The sequence below is a fragment of the Triplophysa dalaica genome, chromosome 3, assembly GCF_015846415.1.
Source record: "Triplophysa dalaica isolate WHDGS20190420 chromosome 3, ASM1584641v1, whole genome shotgun sequence".
NCBI lineage: Eukaryota > Metazoa > Chordata > Actinopteri > Cypriniformes > Nemacheilidae > Triplophysa > Triplophysa dalaica.
The window spans coordinates 2375363-2390129 of NC_079544.1; the positions used below are offsets into that span (position 1 = coordinate 2375363).

At 36.8% G+C, this 14767-nt stretch overlaps 2 protein-coding genes across 3 annotated transcripts; one reads left to right on the top strand and one right to left on the bottom strand.

The window, feature by feature from the left end:
* The first annotated feature begins 1991 nt into the window (after window positions 1-1991).
* On the top strand, window positions 1992-6764 carry LOC130415789 (protein lifeguard 2-like). The gene is made up of 5 exons (XM_056741735.1): window positions 1992-2067; window positions 2307-2386; window positions 3934-4134; window positions 6372-6500; window positions 6759-6764. Exons 1-5 carry the CDS (start codon window positions 1992-1994, stop codon window positions 6762-6764), a joined length of 492 nt encoding a protein of 163 aa, XP_056597713.1.
* A 2595-nt stretch (window positions 6765-9359) lies between these two features.
* On the bottom strand, window positions 9360-14741 carry parp2 (poly (ADP-ribose) polymerase 2). 2 transcript variants are annotated; one of them, XM_056743894.1, is made up of 17 exons: window positions 14679-14741; window positions 14337-14420; window positions 13925-14128; window positions 13674-13841; window positions 13512-13582; window positions 13333-13383; window positions 13150-13246; window positions 12994-13069; window positions 12636-12738; window positions 12419-12563; window positions 12121-12259; window positions 11836-12034; window positions 10987-11114; window positions 10756-10855; window positions 10102-10200; window positions 9887-10011; window positions 9360-9790 (listed from the first exon to the last, which is right to left on the bottom strand). In XM_056743894.1, the coding sequence occupies exons 2-17, from the start codon at window positions 14407-14409 to the stop codon at window positions 9631-9633; spliced, it is 1938 nt and encodes a 645-aa protein (XP_056599872.1). In that variant the 5' UTR covers window positions 14410-14420; window positions 14679-14741; the 3' UTR covers window positions 9360-9630. The 2 variants fall into 2 exon arrangements, with proteins under 2 accessions (XP_056599872.1, XP_056599871.1); XM_056743893.1 differs by lacking the exon at window positions 14679-14741 and having other exon boundaries at window positions 14337-14476.
* Window positions 14742-14767: the final 26 nt, after the last annotated feature.

A 14767-nucleotide genomic window follows, 5' to 3' on the forward strand; every position in this document is an offset into this window, starting at 1 on the left:
CAAATTCCACAAAAAAACTATTTTTTTAATTTGAAAGAATGTTAATGTGTGTTTTTTATAATTCAGTGTCCATAAAAGTTATGTTGGTGAAACATCTCATTTGTTTTTCATAACAGAAGGGTGCTGCTATAGTTGGAATCCTTACAGAAAGTGTTATTGGCAAAGATATTAGCAATTTCTACTGATGACGTAACTGAAGAAAAAAATAATATTAAAAGATTTTTATGCACAATGCATATGCAAAGAATGTGTTTCCATTAATCTGACTGAGTATGCAAGCTGGCAATTTATAGCTCCACCCCTGGGAGAAGCTTTATACATTACAGATCAGTGAGTGTTCATACAAGACCAGACAGAGGAGAAAAGGTACGAATTTCACCGAATTTCATTTTTTAATACATTTCAAAATATTTACATTTCAATGCCATATTTCATGGAGATGTATCTAATGGGCAAGAATATTGATACCTGATCTGATTATAATGATAATAACTCCTTGGATAAGTTTGAATATAAATGAGAACAAAAGACAATGTGCTCGACCTGACGCAATGCGCAGCGCAAGTTTTTTTGCTAGTTTCAGTTCTCTTTTTCCCGTCCTGCGCCAAGTTGTTTAAATAGCAGATGCATTTACCCTCATTTGTGCGCCCATGGGCGTGCTGGTCTAAAAAAGAGGTGTTTTCAGGCGCATTGTTGGCGTGTTGCTATTTTGGGGAACTGAAAATAGCGCAGGGCGCAAGTGCACTTAGCGTATGTCCGAATCCACTTTTGCTAGTTTAAGGACGGGAAAAATGGTCAGCGGGCATGGTGTAAACGGGTTGTCACTATGTTCTTAATGAGTTATGGGTGTATTTTGTGCAAAATGTGCAGTAAACCAAGGAGAGTCTCAATTAAGAGCCAGTTGCGTTCGCGCCATGGCGGGTTCACAGACGGCGGAATTTGCAAGAGGACTACTCGTGCTCGAGGTTAAAGTGGGCGAGCAAACCATCTACAGGACAAACTTAATTAGCAAATACACCACAATACACCACAATAGGAATGGAAAACAACATCAATAACTTTGCTAAGGTCTTGTGTCCGATGCTGGTTTTATCAGGCTTTTACCAGATTCATTGTCGCATTGTATTACTACAATACTTTTACTTTTATCCCATGTTATATAATATCTACTTTTTTTTCCTTTTAGAGCAGATTATTTCTCACATTTACCCCATGTTGTGTTCAACATTTCAGTGTGAGCTTTGGCATTATTTACTGTGGGCCGCTGCCTCATCTTTTAATACTGCTGAGATGGGCATGTCTATCCGTCTGCAGTTGTGACGGGAAGTCTTTGGCCTGCAGCCATGTCTCAGAATATAAGAAAAAATGTTTCCATTCCGAGTTCATGTGTCAACAAATCTATATTATTTTAGGGAAATTGAAATAAAACATAAATATCTGTTAATTGTCAATAAGAAATAAGTTTTATTTATTGTGTTTAATTCTTCTCCGGTGAGATTTTGATAGTTCTGTTAAATGTAATAAAATATGTTGCTTTCATCACAATTGCTTTGTCTTGTTCTTGTTTATATTTTCTTCAGTAATTTTGTTTGTTAACAGCAGGTGTTCATCATTAATTAATAATCATCTCTTCATTCTCTCATTAACTGCTTCAATGTCACTTTAGAGACTCATTTCCTCTGAGCAGCTATAGTGTTCATCTAACACTCTTGGTTTTGTTGTGTTCATCTAAAGCGCATCCTTCACAGTATAGAATCTATAGTGTAGATCAAACTCCAAACAGGAAAAGCTATATGTGACCGCAAAGAAAGTTTGATGTCTATATTTCTACACTTCACTTATTACAAACCAGTTTACCTTTATGTCTCTTATAAGCTTGCCAACAGAGGTTTTCCTTTACATGTTTTATAGAAAATAATACATTTGTTTGTTGCAGTATCCTGTTCTTTAAATATTTTGATATGTTAATGATTATAATTTTGCTGTTTAGGATGGGGGACACGGAAAGCCACTATGCTGAACCAGATTACACAGAAAGCTACGAAACTGAACCAGATTACATCGAAAGCAACGATGCTGAATCTGACAACATAGAGAACTGGAATATTCAGATTTACCTGCAGTAGAGAAAGGTGTTCAAATTAATGTAAAGCGACGACATTCCTTTTGCACAAAAGTGATCTACTGACATGTTGTCATATAGTGCTGTAAAACTGCTCTGCAGCACAAATACTGGCAGATGTGTCAATATAATAGACTCATAATGACAGGGTGAATAATTATTTGTTTTCTCTTAATATAAACAGATGCCTCAAATTCAAATCAAGAAGGTGAATTTGCTCGAGGATTTAAGAACGACACCATTCGGAAAGCATTCATCAGAAAGGTAGGTACCCATTCAATGCAAAAGCACTGAATTAATAATGTGATGTTTTTCATGTATTGATTTTCATTTTCAAAGCTTTTTTTAGAAAACTAAAAGCTTCTATCTACAATGTCAATGTTTCTTTGAGTTCATTAGAATTTTGAATGCACACATCATTTTGTCTTTCTTAAGTTAAGTTCTTAAAATGTTTTACAATTTACAATATTAAAGGTTCCGTGTGTAAGATTCAGAGGTAACTATTGCCGATGTAGGGAATCGCAACCTACACCTTCTAACCCCTCCAATTGTGCAGAGTATGTGTGGTCCTCCATTAGCGCAAATTTAGTTTCTTACTGCAACAAAGAACCGTTTCTATTTCTAATAAAACACACGACTAGTCAATTTTGTTCTTGGTCCTCCTCATTTTCTGCAGCTCCTTCTTTTCTGTGCGTTTTCAAGTTGCATGCTGCCTCAAAATACAGCCGAAGAAGAACAACAGAGTCCGTTCATCCTCCGTTTTACGAAACGCACTCAGTTTGTTCGTGTATTGCTACTTTAGAAACATGGTGGTGCAATATAATGAATTACATGTTAGGGTGTGGCCCGTTGTGTATGCACAGAAACATTGCTCATTCTAAGGTAATTGAAACATTTTGGTTTATTTTGAATCGTATTTCTACACCACTCAAAACATAGTTTTGTATTCTATATTACATTTTGGACAACGAAGCCGTAAAAATATTACACACTGGACCTTTAACACCTTAAAATGAAAGATTTTCAACGCTTTGTTTTATATTATTTTTTAATCAAATATCACAACCTATGCATCATTTGAAGTATAAAACACTCAAAATGTATGTTCTTAACTTGTTTTTGCAATCAATAAATTGCTGAGAAAGGGGCTCTTATAAAGGTCGAATAGTTACAAATTTGTTTAATGTCGTCTTAATCGCAACAATTACACCGTGTCTACACCAGATCCAGCGCGGTGCAACCAATGTGGACAAAATGTAAAATTATAATGGGTTCTAATGCATTCTATTGTCTTTAGTTGCGTTGCACTCCGCCTCGCTGCGTCAGGTGTTGACACGGTGTTAGCATGTTATTCTAGCCATACGCATCTCTGAAGAGAAAGACGTTTTACGTTTTCTGTGGAATAAAGTGCAGGTTCCTACATAAATGAACATCTACACCAGACAAAATATTTGACACTGCTTTTTATACTTAACGTGAACAAGAAAAAAATATTCAAACTTAAATATGGAATAAATGTCATACAAAGTATTAAACGTAATTTTATACATGTAAACACATTATTACAACACTATGTTTTAAAACAAATGATAAGTGTACTGTTTGTGATGTATGAAAGTTATTGCTTAAATGAATGTTATGCGAGACGGAACCTTTCTCTAAACAGAAAAACATTTGCCAGTTTGAAGCTCAGTGTCTCAAAACTGCTCAGAATGCAAACAGATCCTTCTATCTACAATTGGTGTTGATTTTCCTTCATTATGAATGTGATGGTCTATTATAGTATTCCATTTGTCTTTTCAAACATGCAGGTGTTCACCTTGCTAACAATTCAGATACTCATCACCTTTACTGTAGTGTGTGTGTGCACCTTCTCCGACACAGTCAAGAAGATGATTCAGGAACATGAATGGGTGCACATTAGTTCCTACATCGTCGTTGGAGCAGTGGACACATTCCTTGCCACGTTATACAAATATATCCACAAGTTTCCCTTGAACCTGCTGGGACTGGTGAGTTTCATTGGAACCTGCTGGGACTTAATATTAACATCAAAAACAAAACATCAGGACGTATAACAGAGATGAAGTCAAAGTGGTTTGTAATAAGCGAACATCACAGCATTTATTACATTTGCTCTTTGTTGTGTGGACACATATAAACACACTAAGCAGGATTTTGCTGTGAGGTTAAATGGGTTATACGTAAAACAAAAACACACAGTGACATGTATCTCAAATCCATTTTTCTAATGTTGTGAGAGATGTGCTTGACCGGACGAGTTAGGAAGAATGTTCCACCAGCAATGAGTTGTGAATAAGAATGAATGGGAAAGCGATTTACTGCCCTTATGGGAAGGCAATACAAGACACCGCTGGTTTGCTGAACGCAGACATGTTGATGGGGTGTAGGAGTGTAGGAGGGTGTAAAAGTATGATGATGCAATTCAAATCAAAACCACGTGATTGAAAACAATCTTGATTCCACAGGCACACCTGTTTCCACTCTCTAGATAATTTCTCCTCTTACTTAATCCTCCTCTTTTTCTCTATCCATCGTCAGATCGTTAGATAAATCTAGCCACCGCGACCTCTAGTCTAGCATACCATTCTTGTCTTGAAAACTCTTGCGTAGTCTGTTTTATAATTTAATTATCTAGTCGCACGTTTACCCTGTCTAGAATCCAGAGCTGTTAGATCGCTGCACAGAATACTTCGCCTTCTATATCTCCCACAGCTGCCCCCGACGACGCCAGCTCACACTCTCTCCTCTATTGGGGGGTTCTCTGGTTCGCTGCTCCAGCGGTGGGCCGGATCTGTTTGCAAATTCTTTTCAATCTCGTGGGAACTCTTCCTAGCGGACAACCGGGTAGTCAAGGCAACCTTCTCACCTGTGGATTATACCTCGTTGAGGATTACTCTTCACTCTCGTTTGAACTTTGTCTTGCAAACTGCCTGGGAGTCTAACAATCTTCTCACCTGTGGATTGTTTCGCCATTGTGGGTTTTCCCCTTGCAAGAGAACTGCATTCCTGAGGGCACTTCGAGATAAGCCAGTTTAATACCAGTAGAGCATTCATTTATCTTGGAGACTTTATATTTTTTCCACTCTCTCTCAAAGTGTGCTTCAGGACTTCCAGGATGCTTTTTCCCTATACATTTTGGCCGAGCGTTTGAGCCTCTAGTTTAGATTCACTCATTACCCTGCTGTTGTATGACTGTTTTGTGTCTCCTGTGACTCAGTGATCCTTCTGATCATTGTGCTGCCCTGTCCTTGGCTTGCTCAAAATAAAGAAGTTCTTTTACCCAGCTTCTGACTCCGGTGTCTGCCGTAACAGAACGGTTACAGTCTCTGAAGCCAGTCCAAATGCGTTTCTCGGAACTGCCATCATGCTGTCAGGGTTCTGCCTCATCATGTCTTATATTTCTTGGTCTTGTGGCAGAACCAGGATGGGATCCCTTGTTTGTTGTAGAGAGAGAGGTTTTTGGACCATTTGTATGCCATACTCTCTCTCTGAGTCTCGTCTGTGTTTCCCGCCTTTTCGACTCATTATTGCCTTTTAATTAGTTATTCCCCACACCTGTCCCCTATTGATTATTCTCACTATTGATAGACATTGTGTTTCTTGTCTTGTGCTGGTTCATTGCCTCTGTTTGTGTTATTGTGGTGAGTTCCTGTTCCTTTTAGTCTTGTTTAGTTATTTGTACTCAGTTAAATGTTATCTTAAGTCTTGTTAGGTTTAGTTAGTCCTTGTTCCTGGGTCCTGTTTAATCCTTGTTTTGTTATGTTACCCCTTTGTGGGTTTTTGTTTTGTCTTTGTTATCATTTATTATTGAAGTCTGTTAACTTACCCGCTGTCTGCACCCGGGTCCTCTGTCCATGTCCTCACCACCCTCGGCCTTGACGCATGTCTAAACAACGCTGCCTCCGAGGTCATTGCCTCATGAGACAGCGAGGCAACAAGTCAGCTACCTAAGCTTTCGGATGCAGCCAACTTGTATCACGTGTCGCAGCACAGTGTCGCCTTTGGTTAGGATACAGTGTTACATTGTATTATACTATACATTGTATCTGACTATGGACAATCCCCTGGGATCGAACCCATGAACTTGGCCTTGCTAGCTCCATGCTCTAACCACTGAGCCATAAGAAATTTAATGAATGAATCAATATTGTTGCAGTTTCAGATTATAAACTGTTGTTTTTGCAAACCTGTCATGTAACATGCAACATTTCTTGTATGTGTACAGTTAATGGTCACCCTGAGTCTGTCTTACATGATGGGGACTTTAGCTTCATATCTCAACAAAAATGAAGTTGTCATTGCTTTAGGATCAACTCTGCTCATCTCATTTTCCATCGTCATTTTCTGTGCCCAGGTGGAGTATATGTTCAGTTTGTCTACAATTCACTCTGAGCAAACAAAGTTTTCTACCAGAACAGATTCAATTTGGAATAGAAAATGTATCTTTTAAAATAAATGATTCAAGATCAGTTTTAAACCACAGTTACAGACCACCAGAATATTTTATTTGTATGTTAGTATTTTAATAATGAATACATTTGTAAGAACTTTAGTAATAGTGAACACATTCACACTTTTTATTCTTAATCTTACTACTTTTAAACCACTGAAGGGCTGAATAAATAAAAGCTTTTCTGAATAGAATAACTTAAGTTTAACTCTAATTTCTTCGCTTTCATCTAATAATTAAATCTCCATCTGTTCTTATCTGCTTTCAGCCCCATGTTGAGTTCAACGTGTGTACCAGCATTACGTTCGTGCTGTTTGTCGATTTATTTATTTTTGGATTCCTCAGCATCTTTTATTACTCCGATATTACAACAATTGTCTATACTTGTGTGGGAGCTCTTTTGTACGCAATGGTAAGGCATAACAAATATTTATTATCTATATTAACCAATAATGTGTCGAAGGTAAATGCACTTATTAATAGTGCTGTGCATGTTAGATGTGTTGTGCTATGCAAGCTGAACTTCAGGGAGGAATTTTCAGGCGCATAATTTAAAACATGCATTCATAACATAGTGCAGCGCTTCGTATAACTATTGGCTTTATCATAATGAAGTATGCGTGGCTGATTTAAAAGCTTACTGAGCGTTTACTCTCATATCGCTCTCGTATGACTATGATATCATAATCTGAGTGGTCTGATAGTGGGCGTTACCAGTAATGCAGAAGCTCATTCACACCCTCTGCCTAACATGCAATTTGCATCACCTAGAAAATTAAAAAGAAAAGAAAATGAAAATGAAAATCAAACTTTACATTTGAATTTGAATTGTGGCAGTATTATTGAGCATTAATAAAAACCTTTGTAACATTTTTTTTGCAATTTCCTTTTAACATTGTTCCTATTGAGAGTTTTGCCTCAAGATTTTTGTGAAAATTAAAATTAAATTGAAAAAATTACAATTGCGTTTTCTTTTTCAATTTGACAGGGACAATGTTATTGTCAGTGTAAAAATGAAAATAAATAATTTTATTATTTATTTTGGCACATTGCACGCACAATTTTTTACAATGAAATTTTAAATCGGAGTGTCATATTCATAGTCTAATTTATTAATTTAAATTTAGCAGGATTAATGTTGACAACATGTGTTGTCAAATCTACATTTGGCCACCCGATATTTGATATTACATATTTGCTGTAAAAAAGTTAGGCCCACACAACAACAAAAAAACTTTTTACCAGTTTGGCCTGGCTTTTTCTTGTATACTCAACTTTTACTCAAGTAGTTTATCTCAACTCAACTCAAGTTTCATCAGTAAATACAAAAAAGAAAAAATCTGTAAATTTGTGAGTTCACTCAACTATGTCCACCCAACTCAAATTATTACGATTCCTTATATTATTTTATTTCATGCTCCAACATAAATCTAATTGATGTTAGACCAATACATTGGTTCAGTAACTGCTCAAGCAGTTTGTGTTGAATCCACAACACTTCTACAAAAAAATATGTGTTCCATTTACTTAATTACCTTTGTTAGACGAACATATTTCAGTTGGTGTATTTGTTTGTCATTGTCTTGTTTGCATCTCTTTTAGTACCTCTTGGTGGACTGTTAGCTGGTGGTCGGCAGGAAGAAATACAAACTGAATCCTGAACAGTACGTCTTTGCTGCTTTAATAATCTACCTGGATATCATTCTCATACTTATAAGCCTGATAGAAAAAGAACCAAAGTTTGAGGGTGTTGAAAAATTTGTTAAAGAAATGTCAGATCTAGAATCGAATAGCAGCAATGATGCAGACAATGATTCTAATTAACATCTAAGCATGTAAACCTTTCTTTTAACACATATCAAATACACAGACATACCTCAAAAAACACAGAAAAAAATTCTCTTTAAAGAATGATAAAGAGAAGCATGATTTTGAGTAGTTGTATCGACTTTAATATCTTAGAGGACAACCTTTGTTTGTTTGCTGAAGATGTTGCTGAAATGTAATTGCAATGCTAATAGAAACTAGCTGTAGTAGTGGCTTTAACATTGTTTTGATATTGATGATAAGCAGGATTTTTTATAATGTTTTGCTAGCATGTTTGGCCTTTAACAAGTCTGAGCAGGTCTGTTTCAGACTTCAATGTTTTGGGCTAAATTATAATGGAACGTCTTATTGCCATGAGTTTTGTTTACAAAAAATGGTGCTACTTTGTTTTTTTTACAGAAAATGGTGATACTTTTTTTCATTTTTTGTTCAGATAATACTTTTTACAGTGTAAAATTGTTTTTACAGGTCTATGTACATATACATGTACAGGAATATTTTGACACATCAGAATGTGAAATGGACAAACACTTTGTTTATATGTCAGCTAATGGACACGCACAAACTTTGACTGACTACCAGGATGCACTTTGTCACAACTTTACCCTTAAATCGCCTATTTCTACATTTTCATTTTGTTATTTGCTATAATTGTATTTGCATTATGAATAATTAGGTGATATTCCACATATGTTTTATAGACACTCTTTATTGCAATGGTGTTTTACAATATGTTTTTATGTTATAAGCATTACATGTATGTGAGAAAGATAAACAAGAATCTGTGATAATGTGACTTTTTATGGATTATTAAATCAATGCATACTGCTTTGTTTAGATGACATCAATTTATTTTCGTGTGTATAAGGTGAGTATAAGTAAGAAAAAAATAGGAATGACAAAGTGTTGTATATTCACAAACAAAAGGCACATGTATACAAGTACAAAATATTACATTACATTTTATTTTGATTACAAATACCAAAACTCCTCCTGTAAACAGAAACAACATTTTAGTGCTCAAACTAACATTAGTAAAACAATATAGAAGTCCTCATGACTTTCCTGATTCTAGTCCCCTTCATGAACGTATGAGCCACACAACACACAACTGTAGTTTAGGTCCTTAACCTCAGATTGGATTAGTTACAGATATAAATATACACATTATAGTCAGTTTGCTCGATGTAAAACATCTCCTTCTGCCTCACCACAATGAGGAGAAATTAAACTGAACACGGAGGAGATATTTCATGCGTGTCTGAGCAGGGTTATAAACGATGTATTCATTATACATGAGCGAGTAGCCTCCTTTCTGACCCACCCCGGTCATTCCACTAGGCCCCATGGGTACTGTCGCACCATCCCTATAAGACAAAAAAAAAAGAAAATGACAAGAGTGTTCACAGTTCTTTAGTACAGGACTTGATTTAAATATTAATGAAATCTAAATGCAAACTCACAGAGTAACATGGTTGTTTGGGTTGGGTGCAGTCTGTCCCAGGCCTTTTGTACTGTGTTTCCCAGAAAGCAGTTGGTCAGCGTTGTAGTTTGCATCCAAAAGCTCATTAATGTCCCCAAGAGCAACCTGTGTGAAGTTGAGACGAACTGACATGTGAGCAATAAAAATCTTCTGATGGTTATAAACGTGTCGAAAGTAAAAGGCAGAAAAACTGACCTCACTCAGCAACAGAAGTCCCTGGTTGTTCTTCTGGTTGGCAAAGCAGTAATTGGCACTTTTTGATGACATGTCTGCAAAGTAGATCCCCTTACCAAACTACACAGACAGAGAGTAAAAGATGAATTTGTTAAATATCGACTGTATTTCGTTTCGGTTTTGCACCTTGTCTACATTGAACGCAAGTAATATAGCATTAACCCTCATATGGTCATCGTTTCCTGTTTACACAACTGGTATTCAAGGTCAGTATGATAGTATGATTTTTTTGGTATATGTATCATATTGACCCCAAATACCAGATAAATGATTTTTCTTTTTACTTACCTTCAAAACAGTAAAAAAAAACCAGTTGTTCTATGTGAATAGAGATATGACATCTAGAAAAGTCACAAAATCGTATTCCACTGAGATGAAGGGAACCATTTTTTTAACTCTGGAAAACTTGATTTGGGTCATTTTGACCCCAAGGAGAGGTTGAGGGTTAAGTTATTGACATAAATTGTGAACCAATAGATACAGAATAAGCTAAAAGTGTTTTGTATTGTTGATGAGTTTATCAACAGTAAAAGTCAGTTACAGGAAAACAATGTTTGACCTTTCTAATGGGATGATCATAAGTGTGATACAGTGTGTATGATGTTCTCTTCTCACCATGTATCCAGTTATAGGAGCCTCCGGTGGTGCCACTCGCAGCCCTTGACTCAAAATCCCCACCCAGTTAGACAGACGAGAGCCGTGCCACAACAGCATCCTAGTGTTCAAATAAATAACAGACCATAAAAAATACATGAAATGGAAGTCACACAAACCAAAAAATACTCAAGAGGTGACTGAGAAAGTGTAAGTGATAAAATATCAAACATGAGAAGTCTGGTTTAGTACCTGTTGTCTAGCTGAGAATGGAAGTCGTCTTTCTCGCCCTCTCTCTCCACGGCAAAGACGTCCATGATGGTCATTGTGTAGTCACTGTGTGTAGGTGCATGAGTGGACTGCAGATACTTCTCGATAACCTTCATACAGACAGAAAGTGATATTGAGCTCAGGACAACTGAGACAAACACAGGTGTGTCCACCAAGTGTTTCAACATCGCCTGTGATTTTTCAACTCACAACGACCGAAACAAAACTCAGAGAATCATCAGCGAACATTAAAGTCCAACTGAAACTTTAAATGATTATTCTCAATTTTTTTATGAAATATTGCAGCGTTTATAGTATACAGCATATCAATGTGGGTCATTTTCTTTTTAAAAAACATGTACCCTCATAATCTTCAGTTAAAATCTGAAAATGCACTTCCATCCTGAAATGACTATACATCTCAAATTATGTGAATTAGACGACTTGGGCGGAGCATCCGTTAACTCCTCCTCTTCAGCTGTCAGTCTGCTGTCAGCTTCAGTTCAAATTGCAACAGCTGTTTTTACACATCCAATCAATTTGCAGTGAAAAACGCAAGCCAAGCCCACTAGTTTCCTATGAACTTGGAAATGTGTCTGAATACAAAAGTAAAAACGATCGCAACTTCCGGTTCTCGGGGACTTTAAGAGCGTGCCGATTCGAATGCATACAATTGACGAAATGTGTTGGCAGCCTTATTAAAATAACATGTTCAGTGGACACATGGCCTAAATGTGAACATCCCAACAGAAATAAAAAAGCACATTTTGTTGGTTTACAACAAATATTTAGTTAAGATTACACTTTACCCATAACAGATGTCTTACGCACCTTATACTCATTGCTGTCAGAATCCAGCGGCTGCAGTTGACACTTCAGAGATTGATACTGTCTGTCTAAAGGATGCTCGTCACTCTGAATGCTCGATTGAACCATTTTCACAGCGATCTGAATGTCACTTAAAGCCTCCAGCAAAGCGATCTTCTCTTTGAGCTCTTCTTCTGAACCAATGATGGGCGGTGTACGCAACCTAAAATCAACAGAACATCCAATAATTTCACATTATAAGCCAAATGAAACGTAACCACTAAATCATTCAATTATAGGTGTTATTACCCAAAGTCATGTGGGATACGAGTGTAAAACTCATTGCATGCCTCCACTAGTTGATTATTTCTGCCCTTCTTTTTTAAACACTCCTCGATCTTCTTCAGAGAGGCGTAACCGGCTCGAATTTGCTCTGAAGTTAGTTTCCCTTTAAGATAGATAAATACCATCAATTATTATCATTTATTACGAATTATTATTTTTCATTTTGTTTGCTGTGCTTTTGTCATTTGTTTAAAACACAAACGTCTTTACAAATAACACTCAATATACTTCAGTCTGGAAAACCAAATGCACACACACTCACCGAGCGGTGCTTTTTTGATGTCAAACTTCATCTCCAGCACACACTCTTCCATAGCTTTCAGGTCACATATCAACTCAAGGAGAGACTGAACCTTGCTGTTTAACTGACAGGGTTTATCTGAAGGAGGAGGGGGTAACTTGTCCTCCTGATGAGAAAACATGAGAATGAAACAAATATTTGTGTGATATTGGGAGGAAAAAAGCAAGCGTCTTCTTACTTTGTCTTCAGCGTTGTAGTCTACAAACACCATGTCGTATTTTCCTGCAACTTTCACGAAATGTGCGCGATGTTCCCATTCGTTCTTGGTCTTGTCAAAGAACCTGCATAATGCAAATAACACAACATACATTTTTCATTTTTGAATAATAGTAAACTCATCAAATGTATTGAATGACAAAAGTAGAACTATAGGAAGTGTGTGAATTTTTTTATATGAGTTATATGTCAGCACAAATATATTTCTTAATTTTTATCTTCAATTTGAAAACATTTTCACATGCATTCAGATCAAAAGATATTTTTTTTAAATCTGACGTTCATAAATTAAAAATCAACAGAAAGGTGAGAGATCTTACTTTTTTTTGAAGGTGTCTTTGGCCTCAGCTAGATTCCCTCCACAGCTGACCAAGCTGTTCTGTCCAACTTTACCAACTGAACACACAAACAACATAAAGGATAAACGTCAAAAACGACTACGTTTTTCAAAAACATGAAATCCCAGTTTGTCATACCTCGCCCCCACCTCAGCCACACACTGTAAACCTTGGCGCTGTCATCCTGGAGGAGCTGGATCAGGTAATATTTATTGTTGTTGAACTGAAGATTAGTCTGCAAATTGAAAGCAAAAAAGAAGTCAGACATTGTCATTCATGGGAAAATTTCTCGAGTGGATAATTTTTTTTCTTAAGACCCACCTGATTCAGCATAACGTCATACACATCATTTCCCTCACTGTAGACGTGGGCCTGCGAATGACCGATGGAAAGAAATATAATCAGAAACATGCTTTAAAGAAACAATATGTGTTTGTGCAGAAAAGAGTTTCTATGTGTTAGATTGCGCAGAATTACTTTGTGTGACTCTTTTACGGTACCTTCCCAATTTTAGCTTTGCATTCTGGGTCAACTGGAGCTTTTCCCTTCATAACCAACGTCTTCACGACCACTGTTTCAACACATGGGTAACAACAACTGGGGTTCAAGTCATCATAAAATGCAATATTTCTGTGTGTCGGCACAAGTTTATTGAGCATCACCTTCATTCTCCTCTTTGGCAACGGGCTTGGCTTTCTTCGCCCTCTGACTCCTCCCCTCATTGCATCTCTTCTTGGCAACCGGCACCTCTTCTTCCTCCTCTTTCTCTTCTTTAATCTGATCTGCACCTGCATTATTCCCATTCAAAGCACTCTCTTCATTCTGATCCTCTGCAACGCGACAATTCACCTTCTGTTAGTTCCTCTACACATGCATCAACAGATACTCAAAACACTGAAAAAACTGAAAGTACCTGACTTCACTTTTTGAAGGCGTATTTTTCGTTTAAACTTAGTGACACTGTTGATCTGAACCATTTTCACAAGATCCACCTCATAGCCAGATCCGAGCGCCAGGGACGCTGACTTTTCACCAGCCTGCTTTGCTGTATCCAGCTGGGCACAGATGTCTGGAGCGTACGGTTCCCACTCGCCATCGTCTCCTTTCCACTGCCAAACTGAAAAATTATAGAAACTATATTTATAATAAATCTCTATTAAACATTAAAATAGCTGTCTCACACACAAACAGCTTTAAAGCTACTGATCTATGTGATGCTGTCTAGTTTTAGTGCATAACTAACAAAACTATAAAACAACAAATAACTTACATATATGATTACAGATAAAGTGTTGTGTTGTTTTGGTGTATTATGATGTATTTACCTGTCTTTTCAACATGAGTTTCACTGCCTGTATTCGTCTCAGCTTTGTTTCGGGAACTTCTCGTTCGTCTCATGCTTTAAACCACTTATATATATATATATTAGGTGATATTATAAGTATAAATTAGCAATGGCCCAACGATAGTTATTTTATAGAAAAGCGTATTGCTAAAAACAGTATGACTGTGACGTAACTACTTCCTCATCTCCACAGGACACGGGCTCATTTTACTGCGTGAAACATCAAACTAGAGCAAATACAGACAATATAGATCGTGCTTTTATTTTACTTAAAACGTAAACTCTCGCGAGCAATATATTTAATATTTCAATCGATACTAACCTGTAATGAAACCCCTTCTGCTTTGTTTGGAATGGCGCCAAAAGTACTACAACAACGCGGAACTGTTGCGTCGGAACGAAATAATCTCA